A 20800-nucleotide genomic window follows, 5' to 3' on the forward strand; every position below is an offset into this window, starting at 1 on the left:
AAATAAGCTTGTTGTCTTTTCTCTATAGCCCTTGAAGCTAATACATGATCTGCTATTCATATGAGAAGTTTGCACTTAGTGTTGTATGTTTTGTTTTGTTTTTTTTAAATATCCATGAAATTCATGAAGCTTCAAAATGTTTTGTTTTCCTTCTTAGTACTCTGAAGACTTTTTAAGCCACAGAGCCTTGTTTGTCTTTACTTGAAAGAAGGAAAAAAAAAGTTCCATTTTTGGCATAGGATCCTACTATATAGCCCTGCCTACTCTTGGGCTAGCATTGTAGAGATCTGCCTGCCTCTGCCTCCCAAGAACTGGGATTCAAGGTGTGTACTACCACACCTAGTAGAACTTGTTTTTGACAAAATTGTAGCACCTCTCACTTTTCTTCACCTGTAATGTCCTTAAACATTTATTTCAGTTTGATTTTTCTAACTCACTAATTTATTGTCTCTTTGTAACTAGTGCTAGACATGTTTTAAAATTTAAATGTACCCATTTGTGTTATATGTTTTTGAAGCCTCATGAGTGATGCTCACAATTACTTGTTTTGGTAATGGTTTTTATTTTATAGGCGTGATTCTGCTCCCTGTATAGATTCTTGTCTCTGGGTCATTGGTTTCCAGGGATCGGCTTTACACAAGGGATTTTTAGCTGGATGCTCCTTTCACTATTGGATAGGACTGTTTGATTGAGGTGTCATCTCACTGTGAAGAAGCCATTGTGCTTTGGCTTCTTTTTTCTACTTCCTGCTGTTCACAACAGCAATGAAAAAAAAATTTTTTTTTGTGAGCCAATGAAAAAATAATAAACAGCTACCTTTGTCAGTCATACCTGGCCTTTGCCTTACTTTACTTCTTTAAATTTCACTTTTTGGAAAATGAGTAGAAATTGAGTTTGCCATGCCTCAGAAACAACATGTGATCTCCACCAAAGGCCACTGAGAAACTTAGAACACATGTTTCTTAGGGTCAGGTTTCTGTCTGAGGACTGCTCTTGAGATCTTACAATCTATTTTTTTAGATCTCGCTCGCTCTCTCTTTCTCTCTCTCTCCCTCCCTCCCTCCCTCCCTCCCTCCCTCCCTCCCTCTCTCTCTCTCTCTCTCTCTCTCTCTCTCTCTCCTCTCTCTCTCTCTCTCTGTCAGCTATTGGTTATGTGACTCTGCTCTGTACTAAAAGTTCCTTGTAATTTTGGTGGCTTAGAGAATGCCTCCACTTTCCAACCAGGGCTCATCTCTATGACTTTGAAAAGAAAATAATGTCTTAAATGTTTCTAGAGTAATTTTTAGGAGCCCAAAATCTCTTACAACCACTTTCTCTCTTAAATATTTTCAGAGGTTCACTTTTTTTTTTAGGCTGCTGAAATATAATTCTATTCCTTTTTTTTAAATTTTATGTTATTTGTACTTCATTTTTACACTCCATATTCCATTCCCTGCCCTTCCCCATCCATCCTCTGACTGCTCCACATCCCACACCTCCTCCCCATCCCACCCCATATTCACATGGATGCCCCCACTCCTTACTGCACCTGACCTCTAAACTCCCTGGAACCTCCAGCCTGACAGTAGGGAAGGGAACTTATAGAGCCCACCTCCAGCAGAAAGACAGGGCATCAAGTGAGGGATGGTGTTGCCATCCCACAGTCACACCTCTGACCCATAATTGTTTCTGTCTGAAAGAATTACAGGGATGGAAATGGAAAGGAGCCTGAGGAAAAGAAAGTCCAGCGATAGGCCCAAAATGGGGCCCAGCTCAAGGGGAGGTCCCAAGGCCTGACACTATAACTGAGACTTGGGAGCACTCACAAAAAGGGACCTAGCATGTCTACCCTCTGAAAGAGGTTCACTTTTAAGACAGGAGTTGTAAGCACTCAGGAGTACCCTGTTTGAGGTTTGGGTGAGAAGGCTGTACTAGTATGCACAAAGCTTCTATCTCCATCACTTCCAAACAAACAAACAAACAAAAAGAAAAAGAAGGCTGCTACTGTCCTCTGTACCCTTACCTGGGCTCTGCTCTTCTGCTATGGTTTCTGAATACATCATAAGCCTCTGGGCTCAATGCCACTTAACAGAAATATAGTGTGAAAATTGGGTTAGATTAATCTTAATCATTATTAAATGATAGTCCATCCAAAATATCATTTCACTGTATAATTAAAATATAATAATTAGTAATGAAGTATTTTACCTTTTGTGCTCAATATTATAAATTTCATATTTTACCATTAGAACATATCACAGGCAGGCCTAAGCACACTGCACTTATGTAACTAGATTTATTATTTTATGTACTATGTTTCTAGGTCTTTGTTATTATTATCTGATATGTTTATCAAAATATTGATTATCCTAATGATTTGCCCCAAGCATCATTCTCAAAATTACATCTTGTTATTCTAATATTTTATTTTATTTATTTATTTATTTGGTTTTTCGAGACAGGGTTTCTCTGTGTAGCCCTGGCTGTCCTGGAACGCACTTTGTAGACCAGGCTGGCCTCAAACTCAGAAATCCGCCTGCCTCTGCCTCCCGGGTGCTGGGATTAAAGGCGTGTGCCACCATGCCCGGCATAATTTCTTAATCTCCTATACCCCAAGACTTAAATTTGGATATGCCTACCATTGGGTATACAGTAGAAATCCCTATCTGCAAATGGAAAATTAGACTGCAAGGCATATTAGCAATGTACTTATATGTACACTAATTAGCACTAAGCTCTAAAATGTCTTCCTAAAAGCAATGAGTGGAAACTTATCAACTTTGGTACATAGATAAGACTGGTCTTCCCTCCCTCATCCCCCTTGTTCGTTTTAAGTTTAACAAACAAGTAAGTGGCTTCTGACAAAGTGTTGCTATAATCAAGTTGTTGATATCTTGAAAAGGAAGCTTTAACAGTACAGTTTAGATTTGTAAAGAATTGCTATCCTTAAGAGATACACAATTTTAAACTTCATACAGTCTGTATTGTCTCACACTTTGGCTCCTTTTGAACGTTTTTCTCAAATGTAACAGGTTTTGGATGTGGGTTGTGAGGGTCCAGCATTCCAGATAGCAAACGTTTTAGATATTTTCCCTGTTAGAAGTCTTAATTGTGGCAGGTTATTCTCGAAGTAGGACATAGAGCTATCTTATAATATTATTCTGGCTATGTTGCCTTTTTTTGTGCCAGTTCTGGTTGATATCCTTCCCCATCTGCTAAGCTGTAGTGTTCTTCATGGCTGTGTCTTGACTAACACTAGTTGCCCTATGAAAGCATTTCAAACATGGAATTGTTGACTATATCAGATTATTCCAAAGCAAACATAAATTTCTTACACTAGTAAGATGTCAATAGCATATTGGGGAAAATAAATTTGGAGAACAATATGTAAAAATAGATTTCTGAGCCGGGCGGTGGTGGCACACGCCTTTAATCCCAGCACTTGGGAGGCAGAGACAGGCGGATTTCTGAGTTTGAGGCCAGCCTGGTCTACAAAGTAAGTTCCAGGACAGCCAAGACTATACAGAGAAACCCTGTCTCGAAAACCCCCCCCCAAAAAAAAAAATAGATTTCTGTATTGAGGGACTTCTTGTATTATCAAGAGTTGAAGGACATAAAGAATATTATCATTTTCCAGTTTATTCAACCATTGAACCATTTTATTTACTTTTCAATATTCATGAATTGTGTTTCCTAAAATAGTATATACAGTTTCAGAGAGTCTATGCTATGTGGAACACAGACTTGACCTATGCCTGTGGTGCCCCAGCACTGCTGACAGTAATGGTGGCACTATTAAAATTTAAAACTGCATATGGAAGGGAATTGGGTGAGACCAGATAAAATTGAATTTCATTTGTTCAGAAATGCACAAAAACCTGAGCAGCAGTGTTGAGAAGCCAGTTGCAGTCATTCTTTTATTCTACATATGTTTAATGAATAGACTGTGCAGAATAGACATCACTACACCAGGCTTTTGTTTGATGGGTAATATGGGGAATATTATAAAATACCAAGAACCAGAAATTCTACATTGTAACAAATAGAGTAAAAATACAGAAATATTTTATTCCCTGTAAGCTTCTTATACATGCTTTGTTTGTTTGTTTGTTTGTTTGTTTGTTTGTTTTATTGGATATTTTATTTATTTACATTTCAAATTTTCCGGTTTCCCCTCTGCAAACCCCTTATCTCATCCCCCCTTGCCCTGCTTCTGTGAGGGTGCTCCCCCACCCACTCACCCACTCCTGCCTCACCGCCCTAGCATTCCTCTACACTGGGGCATCAGGCCTTCACAGGACCAAGGGCCTTCCCTCCTATTGATGCCAGATAAGGCCCCTTCAGCTCCTTCAGTTCTTCCCCTAACTCTTCCACTGGGGTCCCTGTGCTCAGTCCAATGGTTGGCTGTGAGCCTCTGCATCTGTGTTGATCAGGGTCTGGCAGAGCCTCTCAGGAAACAGCTGTATCAGGCTCCTGTCAGCAAGTACTTCTTGGCATCCACAATACTGTCTGGGTTTGGTGTCTGCATGTGGGATGGATCCACAGGTGGGGCGGTCTCTGACTGGCCTTTCCTTCTGTCTCTGCTTCACTCTTTGTCCCTGTATTTCCTTTAGACAGGAGCAATTCTGGGTTAAAATTTTGGAGATGGGTGGGTGGCCCCATCCCCCAACTGGGGGGGGGGGGGAGTGCCTAACCTCTGGATATGGTCTCAACAGGTTCTCCCTCCCCTTTGTGGTGTATTTAAGCTAATGACATCCCTGTGGGGTCCTAGGAGGCTCTTGCTTTCCTGGCATCTAGGACTTTCTGGTTGCTAACCCCAGTTCCCTATCCCCCATTGCTACACACTTCTATTCAATCTCCTGACCCTCTGTACATCTCCTCCATCTCCTCCCATGTCTGATTTTTCCCCCTCCCCCTCTTCTCTTCCTCCCTAGTCTCTCCCACTCTCTACTTCCCTTGATTATTTTGTTCCCCTTTCTAAGTAGAACTGAAGCATCAATTCTTTGATCTTCCTTCCTCTTGAGCTTCATGTGGTCCGTGAGTTGTATTGTGCCTAATATCCACTTATCAATGAGCACATACCATGTGTGTTCTTTTGTGACTGAGTTACCTCACTCAGGATGATGTTTTTCTAGATCTATCCATTTGCCTGCGGATTTCATGAAGTCATTGTTTTTAATATCTGAGTAGTATTCCATTGTGTAAATGTACCACATTTTTTTTTTATTCGTTCTCTGTTGAGGGACATCTGGGTTGTTTCCAGTTTCTGGCTATTATAAATATGGCTGCTATGAACATAGTGGAACATGTGTCCTTACTATATGTTGGAGCATCTTCTGGGTATATGCTCAGGAATAGTATAGCTGGGTTCTCAGGTAGTAGTACTATATCCAATTTTCTGAGGTTCTGCCAGACTGATTTCCAAATGGTTGTACCGGCTTGCAATCCTATCAGCAATGGGGGAGTGTTCCTCTTTCTCCACATCCTCACCAGCATCTGTACAAGCTTTATTTTAATTATTTTGATGCTGTATTAGCTCATGGCACTTTCAACTCCTTTTTTTTTTTTTTGGCTTGTATGTTAACATTTATTCACACACTACTATAAATATCATGTGTATTAATTATCCTCATAAGACATTATAATAAAAACCCATTTTGAAATCCACTAATCTTTTCATCATTGTAGAAAAGCAGAATGTGGAGGACTTAGAATTAGATCATTCAGTCAGTGTCTTAGTCACTTAGTCTTTTGCTGTGAAGAGACACCATGACTAAGGCAACTATTAGAAATCATTTAATTGGGGCCTTGTTTACAGTTTCAGAAGTTTGGTCCATTCTCATCATGGCAGGGAGCATAGCAGCATGCAGGCAGATAGTGGAGCAGTAGCTGAGAGCTACGTCCTGATCCATAGACAAGAGAGACTCTGGTCTTGGACTAGGCTTTTGAAACTTCAAAGTCCGCCCCCAGTAACACATTACTTCTAACAAAACCGAGCCTCCTCCTCCTCCTTCTGATCCTTTCAAATAGTGCCATTCCCTGGTGACTAAGCATTCAAATATATGAGCCTGTGAGATCCATTCTTAACCAGGCCACCACAGGCAGTAAAGTGCTTGCTCAGCAAACATGAGGACACACGTGCAATCCCAAGAACCCACATAAAAATCAAAACTCTGCAATGTGTATCCTTATGGTAGCAAAACTTCCTAAAGGGGGCAGGTTAAAGACTATGTTCCACATTATAGGTACACAGAACACACATATGTTACACATTCAGTTTTAGCATGAAAGGTTTTCAGATTATTTATAGAAATAAAGAATCAAGTATGGCAGATCCTGTAATACTGACACTCGAGAGACTCAAAGCGGATTTGGATGCCAGCTTGTGTAGCATACAAAGATTCTGCTTCGATAAAACAAATAACTTTCTCCATAAGGACTAAGTTCATCTATATATTTTAAATTGGCTAAAATTCATTTTGAGTCATCAGTCCTAGACTTTTTCTAGAAAACAGCAATATTGCTTTTCTACTTGTAAATCTTTCCCCCTAAACCCAGATGTTTACCCAGGGAATGAATGAATACATACATACATACATACATACACACACACACACACACACACACACACACACACACACACACACACCCCTATACCTATGAAATTCCTATACTTTAAACATTTGTGGCATCTTTTATATTCATCCTAAAGCTTGCTTTTTAGTTTAAAAAAATTGAGAAATGTATTGAGGTTTAAATGTACAAATCTACCTCAGAGTTTTAAATTCTGGATAATACAGTTAGACCTTAGCATCTGTGATCTCTGTATACATGTATTCAACCAACTGTGGAGCAAAAATACATTAAACAAATGACATTAGATTTGTTTTTCCCCGAGTTATCATTCCTAAACAACTTTACATGCCACTAACAGCCTTTGCATAGCGTTATGTTTTGTTTGGTCTTGTAAATCGTCTAAAGGTGATTTAAAATACAGTGGAAAGAGGTTAGAAGGACAGCGTAATGACTAAGTGCACTTACTGCTCTTGCAGAGGATGCAAGCCAGTTCCCAGCACCCACATAGCGTCTCACATAACATTCATAGCTGTGGTTCCAGAGGACCTGAGACTGTTCTATTCTGTAGGTACTAAGCTTACATATGGTACTCATAACATGCATACAGGCAAAACAGACACACACCCAAAACACATAGGAAATGTGAATGGCTTATATGCAGATATAACAATTTTCTTCCATTTTGGAGGAGACTAGAGCATTTGTCAATTCTAGTGTTTGAAAGGATGGTCTAGAAATCAGTCCACCAAGGATACTGAGAAGCAACTCCGTTCCAAAATAGGCTGGTAATGACTACTCTCATTCTGATTGATTGTTTTTCTCCACCGAATGTTAGATAGTTTGTAATGCATTTGTCTTTGTGTACCTGTTTGCTTTCTGGTAGGTATTCCAAGAGCCATAAGGCTATGCTTTTAATTTTATTATATATTATTTATTATGTGTGTTGGGGTGGCACAAATGTACCACAAATGGATGGAAGTTAGAGAATAACTTGTATCATGGGTCCTGGAGATGGAACTCAGATCATCTGGCTTGTCAGCAGTTCCCTTTACTTGCTGAATTGTTTCAACAGCCTGGTTTATATATTTTAAATGTTTTCTTCTACTTGTTAATATAACAGTTATTTCCCCAAATTATTCTCCAAAATGGCTATACCAATTATACTCTGAACAGCTTATGAGAATATCATGTTGTTGTTGGTTTTTTTCTTCCTTGGTCTTGGCTATTCTAAAGATATTGAAACTAACTAAAAGTCAGCTATCAGAGGTAGGGTGTAAAAGTAACTTGTATACGTCTGTTGTAATTGTCCACTCCGAGGATTACACCTAACTTAGGCCTAGCCCTGGAAGCCTCTGTACAGTCTTACCTAGGCCTAGAATGTTTTCAGCCTCTGAGACTTGCTGCCGAATAAGCTCACCCTTTCTAGTTCTTTCTGATCACTAGCTGGCTGATTCAACTCAGCTGTTCCAACTCAAACTCTTCTCCAAGCTGACTGATTCAATCTTGCTTCTCTGCCTGTCCTGAATTGCTTTGCCTGACCTCAAACTAACTCTAGCAATCTGTTCTAATCTGGCTCCTTCTCATTCTCTTTGGCTTGTTCTATCTTTACCTGTGTCTAACTTGTTCTCTCTCTCTCTGCAACCTGTCTCCCTATCTGTCCCAGCAAAACTGCCTATTCTTTCCTCCTTTCTTTTTCTGTGGTGCTCTCTTAAGTAGACTTTTTCCTGTCTGTTCTCTTGAGAGTTGGGCATATCCTATCTGTCAGATCTTTCTCTGAATTGTCACTTTGTCTGCAACTCAATTAAACATCATTTTGAAACTTGGGTGCTTCCTTCTACAAACTAAATTTACTTTTATTGTTTGAATTAAATGTATGTGTTAAGGGCATGTCTGTATTCCAGCCAGAGGGATTAATAGAAGTGTGTGCTAAGTGCCAAGCCACACCACAACTAGAAACAGGTATTTTCAGTAAATAACATAATCTCGGGTATCACAGTGTGATCAAATAGCCACAACATTAGAGTTTCCTCCATAGACCAAACAAGAAATCACTCCATACTGTGGACCTTTTGAGTGTCTCCTCACTAACACTATCCACCTGCAGATAGCTCAGATCTCGACTGTATCATACATTGTAAGCCCCAAATTATTTTACCCTTTTTTTTTCTGCTCAATCACCTATAGATCAGGTTCTTAAATCCCACTGTTAGGGTTTACTTGCTTTGCCTCAATAGCTCATAGAACTCAAAGACATACGTTTATTACTTAGTTAAGAAGGATATTACAAAGGCTTCAGCTTGAGAGATGTGTAAGCCAAGGAACAGGAACCTCTATGACTTCCCCTGACACCCTCCTGTGTCTTCCCTGTGTTCAGCTATATAGAAACTTTTAAAACATGTTTTGGGGGTTTTGGTTTGGTTTGTTTTTGTTTTTAATAGTTTCTCTGTGTATCTCAGAGCTGTCCTGGAACTTGCTTTGTAACCAGGCTGGCCTCAAACTCAGAGATCCACCTGTCTCTGCCTCCCAAGTGCTGGGATTAAAGTCAGGAGCCACTGCACATGGCACTGCTTTGGGGTTTTTATAGAGACATCATTTCATGGGCATGATAAAGTTGGGATAGCCACATAGAAATAAGATTGTGCAGAAAAAGTCAGATCTACTTCTCAAAGACTGGAAAGGGAGACCTAGCAAAAGTATGTCCTCAAAATTAGGGCGCAGAATCCTTGGTGGGAGTCTTAACTATATATCAGAAAGGGGGTCAGAGGATTTATAGCCACCTTCAAGGAAAAAAGGTAAGGAAAGGTTAATTTTGTAAACTGCCTGGTGGAAGAGAAAAACCTGGTTTCTATGGCCTGCCTCTGGGAGGGAACTGTAAGCCAAGAAACATGGGTGAAAGCCAAATGAGTATTTCATAGACTCTCATGTAAATATACAACTTGCTTTCTTAGATGTTTTTGTTTCTTTCTGGAGGAAAATAAGTATTTGTTTTTCTGGTTGCTAGCAAGATTAATAGTTCTAGCTGTTTTCTCTGCTATCCTAACCTAAGTGATGTCACATTGTTTAGATAAATGGTAAAGCCAAACAACAAAGGAGTCCTGATATCTGAGCCTTTAGGCTGTTTCTCTCAAAAGGTTGTCTGTACCTGTGGAGACCTTAAGTCTTCAGTTTATCCAGTCAGCAACAGTCAGCCTTTATACTTCTGTAATGTTTGTAGTCAAGACATCTTCCTTCCTGAATGTCTATAAAAAACACATGATCTTCAGCAGACCACACGAGTCCAGATATAGAATATACATGACAGAGTCTGACACACAAGACATTCTGCAGAGCTTACTGGATTAGAAGGGTTAGGAGTAAATAAATTGAGTTTGCTGGCGAAAGGTCAACTATTAATTCAGACTTGGTCATGAAGAAAAGGGATAAAATTTTTCTATTTTGATTCTTACAAAGTAAACAGAAACTTCAGCTTAATGTCATGAAACATCTACCTCATTTGGTCTCATTCTCAGATCAGAATATCTGTGTAAAGGCATATAGAATGCATTTGCTATGGTTCACAAATGAACCACCTAAGGAACATGCAAGTGTTAGCTGAGTCACTGTCTCCTCCTCTATCTCATCTCTTCTCTTTCCTTCCCCTTCCCCTTCCCCTTCCCCTTCCCCTTGTGTGTGTGTGTGTGTGTGTGTGTGTGTGTGTGTGTGTGTGTGTGTGTGTGTTATGTAGTGGATGTTTAGGGGTACCATTCATGCACATTGAGGCCAGAGCAAAATATCTAGTGTATTCCTTTGTTGTTTTTTGCCTTACTCTCTTGAGATAGGGTCAGGAGAACCCTACCTGGCTGTTTTGGATAGACTACTAGCTAACTAGCCAGCTGGCTCTAAGGATCTGCCTATCTCTGCCTCTCTTGATCTTGTCTCTACCTCCTGTGTACTAGGAAGACAGGTGTGTGCCACCACACCCATCTAAATGATTACTTCAATCCCCTTCTAATATGTAGCATTTATTTGGTTCAGATATTGTCTTGTTTCCAAAGTGATAATATTGATTTATAGGTTGTTGAGGGGTTATTTTATAATTCCCCAATATGTGATCATTTCTATTTTTTGTTACAGAAGCCTTTGCACATGAGTACTGAATGTTCTCTGTATGATTTTAATTGTATTTTTCAGCTGTGTCTGATTCTTAGAAATATTTGATGTCTGCCTTAAAGAACGAATATTCTATAATTTTAGATTATGCACACTGTAGGTGACATTTCTTAACACATCTTTTTGTTGCAAAGAGATTTGCGCTAACATTTCACAACATGAGTGTGACTTCATTTTCCACTGTTATTTTCACCTTTAAGTTTTCTTTTATTGAAAAATAATTGTTTGTGATGAGGTTTTGATACGTTTGCATACTGTGAGATGACCAAATCAAGGCTAGTTAGCCTGCTCATCATATAAAATTTTTCTTCTCGGCTAGAGCATTTAAAATCTTTTCTTAGTTTTTGGAAATCTGTAATACATTTTTTACAATGATTGTTACTTGTGCTGTGTAATCTGTGACTACAATTCATTCCTTTTGTATAACTGAAACTTCTACAGTTCTCTAGCTCCCAGCCTCTAGTACCCACCATTTTATTCTTTGTTTCTGTGAATTTTAACATTTTGGTTCCCTGTAGAAGTTAGAGTATACATTAGTCTTTCTATTTATGGTTCATTTTTTCCTTGCACATTTTGATACTGTGCTGTGTGTTGTTTTCTTTCAGCAGTGTTTGTCAGAATTACTGAACCCACCAGCAGTAGTTCATGGTATAATTAGTCTGTGCAATTTCTGTAGTTTGTATTCTTAAGATAGTGGAACTCAAACTTGATCATTTTCTCTTTAAAATAGATATAGAATACATTGAGTGTATGCAACAAGAAAACTTACTTCAAATTTTAGGTTTACTTAATGGTCCTGAATAGAAAATTGAAGAGAAATTATATGGAATGATAGTGAATGATCTTATCTCTTACTTAAAATACTAACTGCTTTGGAGCATAGAGAATTATTTCTTGTCTTAACTTCCATAATATTGCTTATGATATACCTGTTTTATTTCACAGTATGAGATACATTGTATAGTCTGTGTCCTTGATAAGATTAGTCATATATTAAAGATAAAGTGGTAGAGTCGTTTGCTTTTTATTTTTAATTACATTTTATTTATTTGTGTGTGCACTTGGACATGCTATGATGAGCATGTGAAGATGAAGGACAACTTGTAGGAGTTGGTTCTCTCTACTCTGTGGATCCAGGGAGCCGTTTTGGATTATCATGCTTGTAGACAAGCACCTTCACCCACTGAGCCATTTTGCCATGTCTTTTCTATTCTTGTATTCTCTGCACTTGACAAAGGCATTCATTGGATAATTGTGATCACTAATAAATTTTTCAGGAGCTAAGTACAGCATAGTACAATGTTAAGAACAAAGATTGTGAACACTTTTAAATCTTGTACAGTCATTTTGTTAACCATAAGTTTTACTGCCTGCAGATGCTCATCTGTAATCTCAAACACTAGTATTAATTTTATTTAGACATACTACCAGTGTGTATGTATTTGTGTTTTCTATTCTTGACATTTAAAGCTATTTTTGGTTTTAAAAAATACATTACGTCAAGAACTCTCGAACGAGCAAAATTTGGCATTCAGAATAACTCAAGTTCTTTTCTCCTTCAGCTTCCAGCTGATCTTACCAAGATGCACCTCACAGACAACCCTCATCCACAGGTGACGCATGTGTCTTCTAGTCAGTCTGGCTGTAGCATTGCCAGTGACTCTGGGAGCAGCAGTTTATCCGATATCTATCAGGTAATACCTTAGGCTGGGTACTGTGCATATGGACTTTTTGATTCTGCTTATCCTCTAGATCCAACAACCTTTCACAGGAGTTTCCTAAGGCCATCAGAGAACACGGATGTTTACATTAAGATTCATAACAGTAGGAATGGTACAGTTATAAAGTAGCAATGAAAATTTTATGGTTGGGGTCATAATAATAAAGGGTCGCGGCATTAGAAAGGTTGAGAACCACTGCTCTAATTTAACTGTGAGACTCAAGTGTAAGATTTTTAGCAAAGTATGCTTAATATGTTGTCACATTCGTCAGCCTGATTATTTCTTTTATCCAGTTGAATCCATATGATAGAATGCTTGCCTTAATTAAGGGAAAAGTTTGTGGGGTTTTGTTTTTGAGAAACAGAATGTTGCCCTATAACCTAAGCTAACTTGAAATTTTCAATCTTCCTACCTCAGCCTCATGAGAGTTGGGTTACAGGCTCATCCCTGGGTTTAAAGAAAGTTTTTGAAACAACAGCTTACACTTGTGAAAGGACTGATTTTTTTCTTAATTATAATTGTAGAAGTTTTCTATAAGTAAAATTTATGAAGAAAGGTAGGGTTGCTTTTATATTATAAAACTTTTGTCCTGTGTAACCTTAGTGAAATAGAAAGTTAAATAGGGAGTGTAATTATAGACTCCTCCATTTTTAAAGCTGAACAGAAAATTCCAAACTAAATAAGGTGGTTTTTTTTTTCCCAGTGATTCTTATAATAAAAAGAGGGTTCTGAGAATCATTACAAAGTAAGAGAATTTTTGCACATCCTACTAGATTAAATTCAAATTTGGCTTGGGCCAGTACTGATTTGTTAGGTCTTCATGGTAGAGTGTGATCTTGTCTTAGTGTAGGGTGTCTAGGGCAGTTTCCTAGATGACCTGAAGCCCAGTGGTAGTAAAAAACTGGAGATGCAATATTAATGGTTGGTTTAGTTAAGAATTCAGATACTACTGGCTGGTTTATGTGTCATCTTGACACAGGTTGGAGTTATCAAAGAGAAAGGAGCTTTAGTTGGGGAAGTGCCTTCATGAGATCCAGCTGTGGAGAATTTTCTCAGTTATTGATCAAATGGGGAGGGCCCCTTGTGGGTGGTGCCATCTCTGGGCTGGTAGTCTTGGTTCTATAAGAGAGCAGGCTGAGCAAGCCAGGGGAAGCAAGCCAGTAAGTAGCATCTCTCCATGGCCTCTGCATCAGCTCCTGCTTTCTGACCTGCTTGAGTTCCAGTCCTGACTTCCTTTGGTGATGAACAACAGTGTGGAAATGTAAGGTGAATAAACTCTTTCCTCCCCAATTTTCTTGGTCATGATATTTGTGCAGGAATAGAAACACTAAGACAGATACATTTTGTGTTACTGGGATGACTAGTAGATATTTAATGTAAGCTACATGTCTAATTTAAGCTTTTCAATAGTCATCTAAAAGGAAACATAAAATCAACTTTGGTGATATGTTTTATTTATGGTATACTTAAATATTATTTTGGCATTTAAGTAATATTTCAATATTGTGCTGAGTTTTGTTGCACATACTTTGTTTAGATTTTTTTCATACTTAGTTTAGATTTACAGCCCATCTCAGTTCTGATGTCATACTTTAATGCATGCATACACACACACACACGCGCGCGCGCATGCAAAACTTCCTGTTTGCCTTTTTTACAATATTTATAACCAAAGAATTTATCCTTTCTCTTCTGTAGAAATACTGTAAGGAATTTAACAAAGAAAGTCAAAACAGTACAGTAACTCTTAGTTACCTACTCCATATCTTTAGTAATTGGTGGGGTTAGTATATTTTGCCTCTCAAAAAGGAAGTACATTCTCTGCTTCTGTGTTGTTCACAAAGGAATACTGAAGAAGGCTAATTCTAAAACAATCAAGAGGAGTGTTGTAGCTGTACTTTTCTCTCAGAATACTTGGGAATGTGTGCTTTGCTAAGAGAAACAGTAAGCAAAGATATGTTTCTGACAAAATGTAGGCACCTGATTTCACTGGGATATTCTATTTCTAAGATAGATATGAATACCTTTTTTAGGCAAGAAGCAAAGCCCTAATAGTTGTAACAGAAAGAATGCAGGGATAATGAACATATTAAATAATATGTCATTCAAGTCAGTGCTTTGCTGTGTACTCAAAGATGGGTTGTATACAACTGGTATCTCTTTCAAGATGCTGGAAGAGTGCCTGAGATCCAGCACTGATTATAGCTTCCTTGCCTACTAGTGTTAGTTGGAAGTCTTGTATTGCAAGGTCATGTCCCTCTATGTGACTACCCTTCTTGCAGACTTCCATATATCAATAGCAGTCTGCAGTTTTGTTGCCTTGTAGCTATTTTCTTTATAATTAGTCGAAATATAGGTAGACATCTTGCTGACTAACCATATTACAGAGTATTGAAGAACATACTTTATAATTCAGTTCCATGCCATCAGTTCAGCTTCCTATATCACTAATCATGTGCCTATGTTTCATGGATATTAGTGATTGTTTACATATAACAAAATTTATCCTCTTTAATATGAGAAATTAGCTTAGGGTCTGAAAGCATTTTAAGCTTGTTTGTATTCATTTCCTCTCCTGATCCCTGTCCTTACAAAAACCAATCTGTGTTCTACCTTTACTGTTTTGCATCTCCAAAATGTTGTGTTAAATAGAATCTCTATAACAAAAGGGGGGGAGGGTGCTTTGAAATTTATAAATTACTCAATAAGACAGTGGTAAGTTTTAGTAAATTTACAGAATAAACAAGTAAAAAGATACAGACATTGAAATTCTAGAAACAAAACAGTTACTCAAAAATTTAAAGCAGAAGAAAATTGTGGTAATGCTAAACCCAAAATGCAGAAGTATAAGATAAAGATCTTTTAAGAGAGGCTAGTTAAGGTAGAAATTATCAGACCCTTACTCCACTAACTTTTAAGGCAATTGCCTAGAAACAGAAACATTTTATCTTGACAAAAGCAGCTTAGAGGAAAGGGTATGTTTGCTCACAATTCCAGTTTTGCAGCACAGCATTGTGGGGAAGTCAATGCAGCAGGAACTTGAAACAGCTAGTCTAAATTCATCTCTAGTCAAGAGCAAAGAACAGTGAGTTAACGGATGCACGTGTGTGCTGGACTTCTTTCTCTACCCTTAACACAGTCTAGAATTCTGGTCGGGTCTTCTCAGCAGAATCAAGATAGCCCTCTGTAGACATTCTCATAGGTCAACCTGATATAGATAGTCCCTCATTGAAACACTTCCCAAATAATTCTAGATTACATCAAGTTGATGATTAATGTATGTGACATTCCATAAAACAAAGCAAATCAGGCCAAAAAAAGGTAAAAGTAGAGGGGTATTCTTATATGCTATGCCTTAAATGGAATAAACTTAAACAATAATTTTAAAATGTGTGTGGAACAATTAAAGGAACATCTACTAAGAGATAAATTAGAACAGAATAATAAAGTAGACCTCAAAAAATTTTAAGATTTTTAATAAGAAGCCATGTGTAGCATAAGAAATATTTAGAAAAAATTGTGTGTGTGTGTGTACATGCGTGTGCATGCCTGCGAGTGTGTATATAAAAGAGCTCAGGGAATAAAACAGAGGTAAGAAAGGTTAAACATTAGTACTGGAGCCAGGACTACCATTAGAGAGATACTTGTTAAAACTATGAATATACTATTTTGTTAGATATGAATATTGCTGATAACTGAACCAACAACTGTTAAATTACGTGGTTGTAAGTATTCCAGCTTTTGAAGGATTTCAAGTGTGAACACTGAGCACTTAACTATACAAGCAAAGTATTGTGAAATGATGCAAGTATTTTACTTTGGAGAGTTGGGGTTAGTACTATACTAGAAGCACTGTGTAGCCAAGTATGAGGCTACATACTCTTAGGCACTGCTGCCTTTTGATTTTTTTTTTTTTTTTTTTTTGGTTTAAAAACAAAAGCCTTTGGGCTTAAAGAAACAAAAACATTTTCCACTGTTTAAAAAGAAGATTACAAGTAAGGTTCCAAAGTGAATGTTTTTTATCAGATTATCTTAAATTTTAACTCAATGTATCCATTAAAATGCTAGAATGTTCTTAGAGTGTTTACATGTCTTTCAAGAATGTACAGGAGAATATGAAGTGCTTCTTTCTAGATCCTTTTTTCTATTAACTTTAGTCTTATTTAACAGCTGGACAATTGTAAAGCAATAGCTCTTGAACAAATACATTTGTCTTTTTAAAAAATTTTTTGATTTGTTTAGAACACAAAATGTGTCTCTATGTATGGGTTGTATACTTGAGTGTAGTGCTCCTGGAAGCCAGAAATGGGCATTACATTAGATCCCCTTGATCTTGACTTACTGGTTGTTCCAAGCAACTTAGGTGCCAGGAACCAAATTCAAGTCCTCTGGAAGAGTAATATATGTATGCTCTTAACTATAGTGCTGTCTCTAGGCATTTGTCTTAACTCACTCTTAAGTAATCTAAGGCACAAAGCCATTCATTCCCCCATCTGTGTGGAAAAGAAACAGACTTGTAAGAATCCCTTAACTTTCAACTCATGTTACCATGTTACCAGACTTTGGTACCATATCTCTATTAGAGCTGCTGCTTCCCCCCACCCCTTCCCCAATTAGCTTTGTTCTGCTAAATGTTCTTTAGCCACCGGTCTTTCAATTTTCTGTTAGGAATATCATCTGTTCAGTAGGGGTGTCACTCGGTGATAGATGTTACTTAAAAATGTAGATTTGCAAAAAGGAGCTGGCACAAAATTTTCCTTCAGAAAGGGCTATGATCTGGAGAGAGGAAGGATTCCCACCCCCATGACCATGGTGTATAAAGGAGGCATTATCAAGCCTTAAAATGAAAGAACATTAGACAAGAAAAAAAAAAATATCAGACCATAGGAAGCATTATAGAGCCTGCAGGGAAGAGGAGGGCATTTCTTCAGATCCTGAGCAAAGCTGTAATCAGCTATAACTCCCGTGCTGTAGAGCATGACTGGGTTCCCGAAAGTGAGGAGGGATGCGAGAGAACCTGCACTTGAAATCCAGAGAGAAGGGGAAGGGTGGGGGCGCTGATTCTTTTAGCTTCTCTGATGAACAGGGTAGACAAGCTTCATCCTGCAGCTTGAAGGCAGGCACTAGGCAGCACATAAATGCAGCTTGTAGCTGGGAGAAGTAGAAGAGCTGCACAGTGAGCTTCCTTACCAGGTCTGACCAGAGGCTGAGCTGCTCCGAGCTGTGGCCTCGTTTCTGGAAGAAAAAGGCAGCTAGAGAATTTGTGATCTGACAGTGGAGTGCTTGCCTGGTATGAACAAGGTCCTGGGGTTTAATCTGTAGTATTAATCCTAGGAAAAATACAAATACAAAAAGACACCATCTATGCCCTTGTCCAAGGCTAAGTTACCCACTACCCACATACAGTGCCATTTAATTTAAACTCCTACTTGAAACAAATTGCAAGAATGTGATGGCTTAAATAGTATTCTATTAATGAAATTTCAGTGCTTCGCTCTTACCAAACTACGAATTTCAAGCCTTTCATTTCCCACTACCATCTGCCATCTGGTTCTGTATTCCATTAGTTTCCTACAGCACTTAGAGTCTGCTTCATGGCAAGAGTACATGCTGCTGGACCCTCAGCATGCTTTTTCTTAGCTGTGTTTTTGGTGTTTTGTGTGTATTTATTATCAGAATAAATTTATGCAGATGGGAGTTTATGTTTTTACTGATCTTGTTTCTTTTGCTGAGTCAAGCACTGTGGTACTTAGAAGTAATCTAGAAAAAAATTCAAGGTGAATAATATTTGAAGTAAATACCAGTATTGGTTTCAAGGTAAATGGCAAAATATCTCTGCTAACTAAAATGTTGGTCTGTAAGGCAGAGGAGAGAAATGGACAGGGCTATCCTGGACTGCAGAATTGTGGAAGATTTCATTGCACAAAATTCTCCTCTGACCAAGAAGACAAGATGAGCTTAAAAGCTGAATGGTCCCTGAAAAGGGAACCTGGACATGATGATGCTGAAAGGAAAAGCATTGAAAATATGAAGTGCTGGCTTAACACTTAAACCTCAATTTTAAATGTGGTTTTTATAAGTTTGTATAACATTTTCATTAAACATGTGGCACCTTTTACTGTAGCTTCATGTTTAGTTGCAAACAGGAAAGAGATATTCTCTGATGGTTTATTTGGTGAAGGCCAACTCATCGTAGAGTCAGCTTGTACTCACCGCATTATATGTACAAAGTACATGTGACAGGAAAGGAAAACCAAGAGAGGTTTAATCCTTGTCCTACTAGACCCCTGTGCTTAACCTATTTATCATAATCTTTTTAATGATCTGCCTAGGGCGGGCTCAGTTTGCTAACTATCCTACAAAAGTGAGTCTCCTACCATCTCTTAATATTATCATTCTAATCCTGTGATTATTCTGCTCCTTTTAGTCGACCATTGTCCATCTCTTCCATTTGAGTCTTCATATTTACTCTCTTAACCATGCCAACCACCAGTGTTACTCTGGGCTGGTCTAGAACTCAGGGATTCAGTCTTTCATATGTTGGGATTGTAAGCGTGAGCCACCACATATAGTTAAATTTATTCATCTGTTCATTTTACAGTTAATGAGAATCCTTCTTTTTGCTTTAAAGTACATGTTGGTTACAGAATAGGATATTGTATATGAGATACTATCATAGTCCATTCAAGCTGCTGTTTCAAAAAAAAATGCCGTGCACTGGGTAGCTCACAAACAGTAGAAATTCACTTTTCATGGTTTTAGATGCTGGGAATTCCAAATTACAGTAATGACAAATTTGCTATCCTGTGAAAGATCTCTTTCTGATCTGTAGATGGCACCATCTAGCTATTTCCTCATATGGAAGAAAGGTTGGATGGGCTTCCTCTGGCCTCGTATAGTACTACCCGTGAGGCACTACCCATTCATGAGGATTCTAATAACTTGGTGAGGTTTTAGCTGCTCAGAGGCTCCACCTTCCAGCACCATCATCTTGAAGTTAAGATTTCTTTCTATTAAGAATTTTTAGGGTGTTGGAGAGATGGCTCCATGTAAGAGCACTTGTGATTTTGGCTCCTAGCTCCATATAGCAGCTCACAACCATCAATAACCCCAGTGCAGGGAATTAGATGCCCTTTTCTGACCTCTGTGGACACCAGGCACACATGCAGTTTACTTACAATACATGTAGCCAAAACATTCATATACATATAATGAAAATAGTTATAATTTTTATGGGCTGGAGAGATAGTGCAATGGTTAAGAGTACTGACTACTCTTCCAGAAATCCTGAGTCCAATTTCTAGCACCTACATGGTAGCTCACAGCCATTTTTAATGGTATGTGATTCCCTCTTCTGGTGTTCATGAAGACAGAGCACCACTCATATTCATAAATAAATGAATAACTCTTTTTTAAAAAGTTTTAGGATCTGGGGATATGCCTTGGCTAAAGGAGCCTTGGGTGGCCCTATATTTGATGCCTAGCACTGTTGAAAAGGGAGGAAGATGTATGTAGCCCAGTTAGTAGAGTGCTTACCGTTACCATTAGGTTCAACCTTAGCACTTCATAAACTGAGCATAGGAGCATATACCTATAATCCTAAATGGCAGCAGGAAGATCAGAAGTTTAAAGGCCTTCTTGGCTACAGGTCAAGGCCCATCTGGGCCACATGAAACCCTGTCTCAAAAAGGAAAAGAGGATAATGGTCCAGGCCATAGCAGCAGACTGTTACAAACCATCTTTTCTAGTCTTAAAGGAGCTCATTGTATATTCATTCTGGATTATTAACTACTTAAAAATAAAGAGGAATCCAAAGGCACTATAAATTGTGCATAAAGCAAGACTAAGTTGTCATCTGAGCCCTAATGTGAATTAACAAAGGCCAGAAGATTAATATGCTGGCCCACAGAGAAAATGTGGAAGCAGTTCTGACAGCAGGGAGGCTGTAATTGCAGATACGGCTTTCTTTCCTGCCTGTCTCTAAGGTCGTTTTGTGTCCTATGGCTTACCTGTTTTTTCTCCATTCTTCTCTGTGATCCTGTTGCTGGCACTCTTTCTCTGCCCAGTATGTTGTATTTCTGTTGCTTCATTGCTCTTTCTGGTTCTGCTTCTCTTACTCAAGAGTTCTCCTTCCCATTTCCCTGCCTCTCCTCTTCCTGTTCATTTTTAGCTTTGTTCCTATTTTTAACTCTTTGAAACTTGTATTTATGGTCACATACACACATATTTATACATCCTACTGCAGCACAAGGAACCTGCCAGTGTCTACCCCTCATAGAAAAGTGACTTTTCTACACCTTCTTTATAGATCCTCAGCTACGACTGGGGCCTCGGGAGCAACTCTATAATGGAGTTTTGTTTTTTTTATACTGACT

General features: G+C 38.4%; 1 protein-coding gene across 17 annotated transcripts in view; it reads left to right on the top strand.

Moving 5' to 3' along the window:
• The window catches only part of Rapgef6 (Rap guanine nucleotide exchange factor (GEF) 6), a 176478-nt gene that overhangs the window by 75713 nt on the left and 79965 nt on the right, over positions 1-20800 (top strand). For all 17 annotated transcript variants that reach the window (XM_006532560.4, XM_006532563.4, XM_030245697.1 and 14 more), the window contains one exon: positions 12267-12398. In XM_006532560.4, the coding sequence (XP_006532623.1) occupies positions 12267-12398 (132 nt within the window). The remainder of the gene's footprint in view (positions 1-12266; positions 12399-20800) is intronic.

Source organism: Mus musculus, chromosome 11, assembly GCF_000001635.26.
Source record: "Mus musculus strain C57BL/6J chromosome 11, GRCm38.p6 C57BL/6J".
In the NCBI taxonomy this organism is placed as follows: domain Eukaryota; kingdom Metazoa; phylum Chordata; class Mammalia; order Rodentia; family Muridae; genus Mus; species Mus musculus.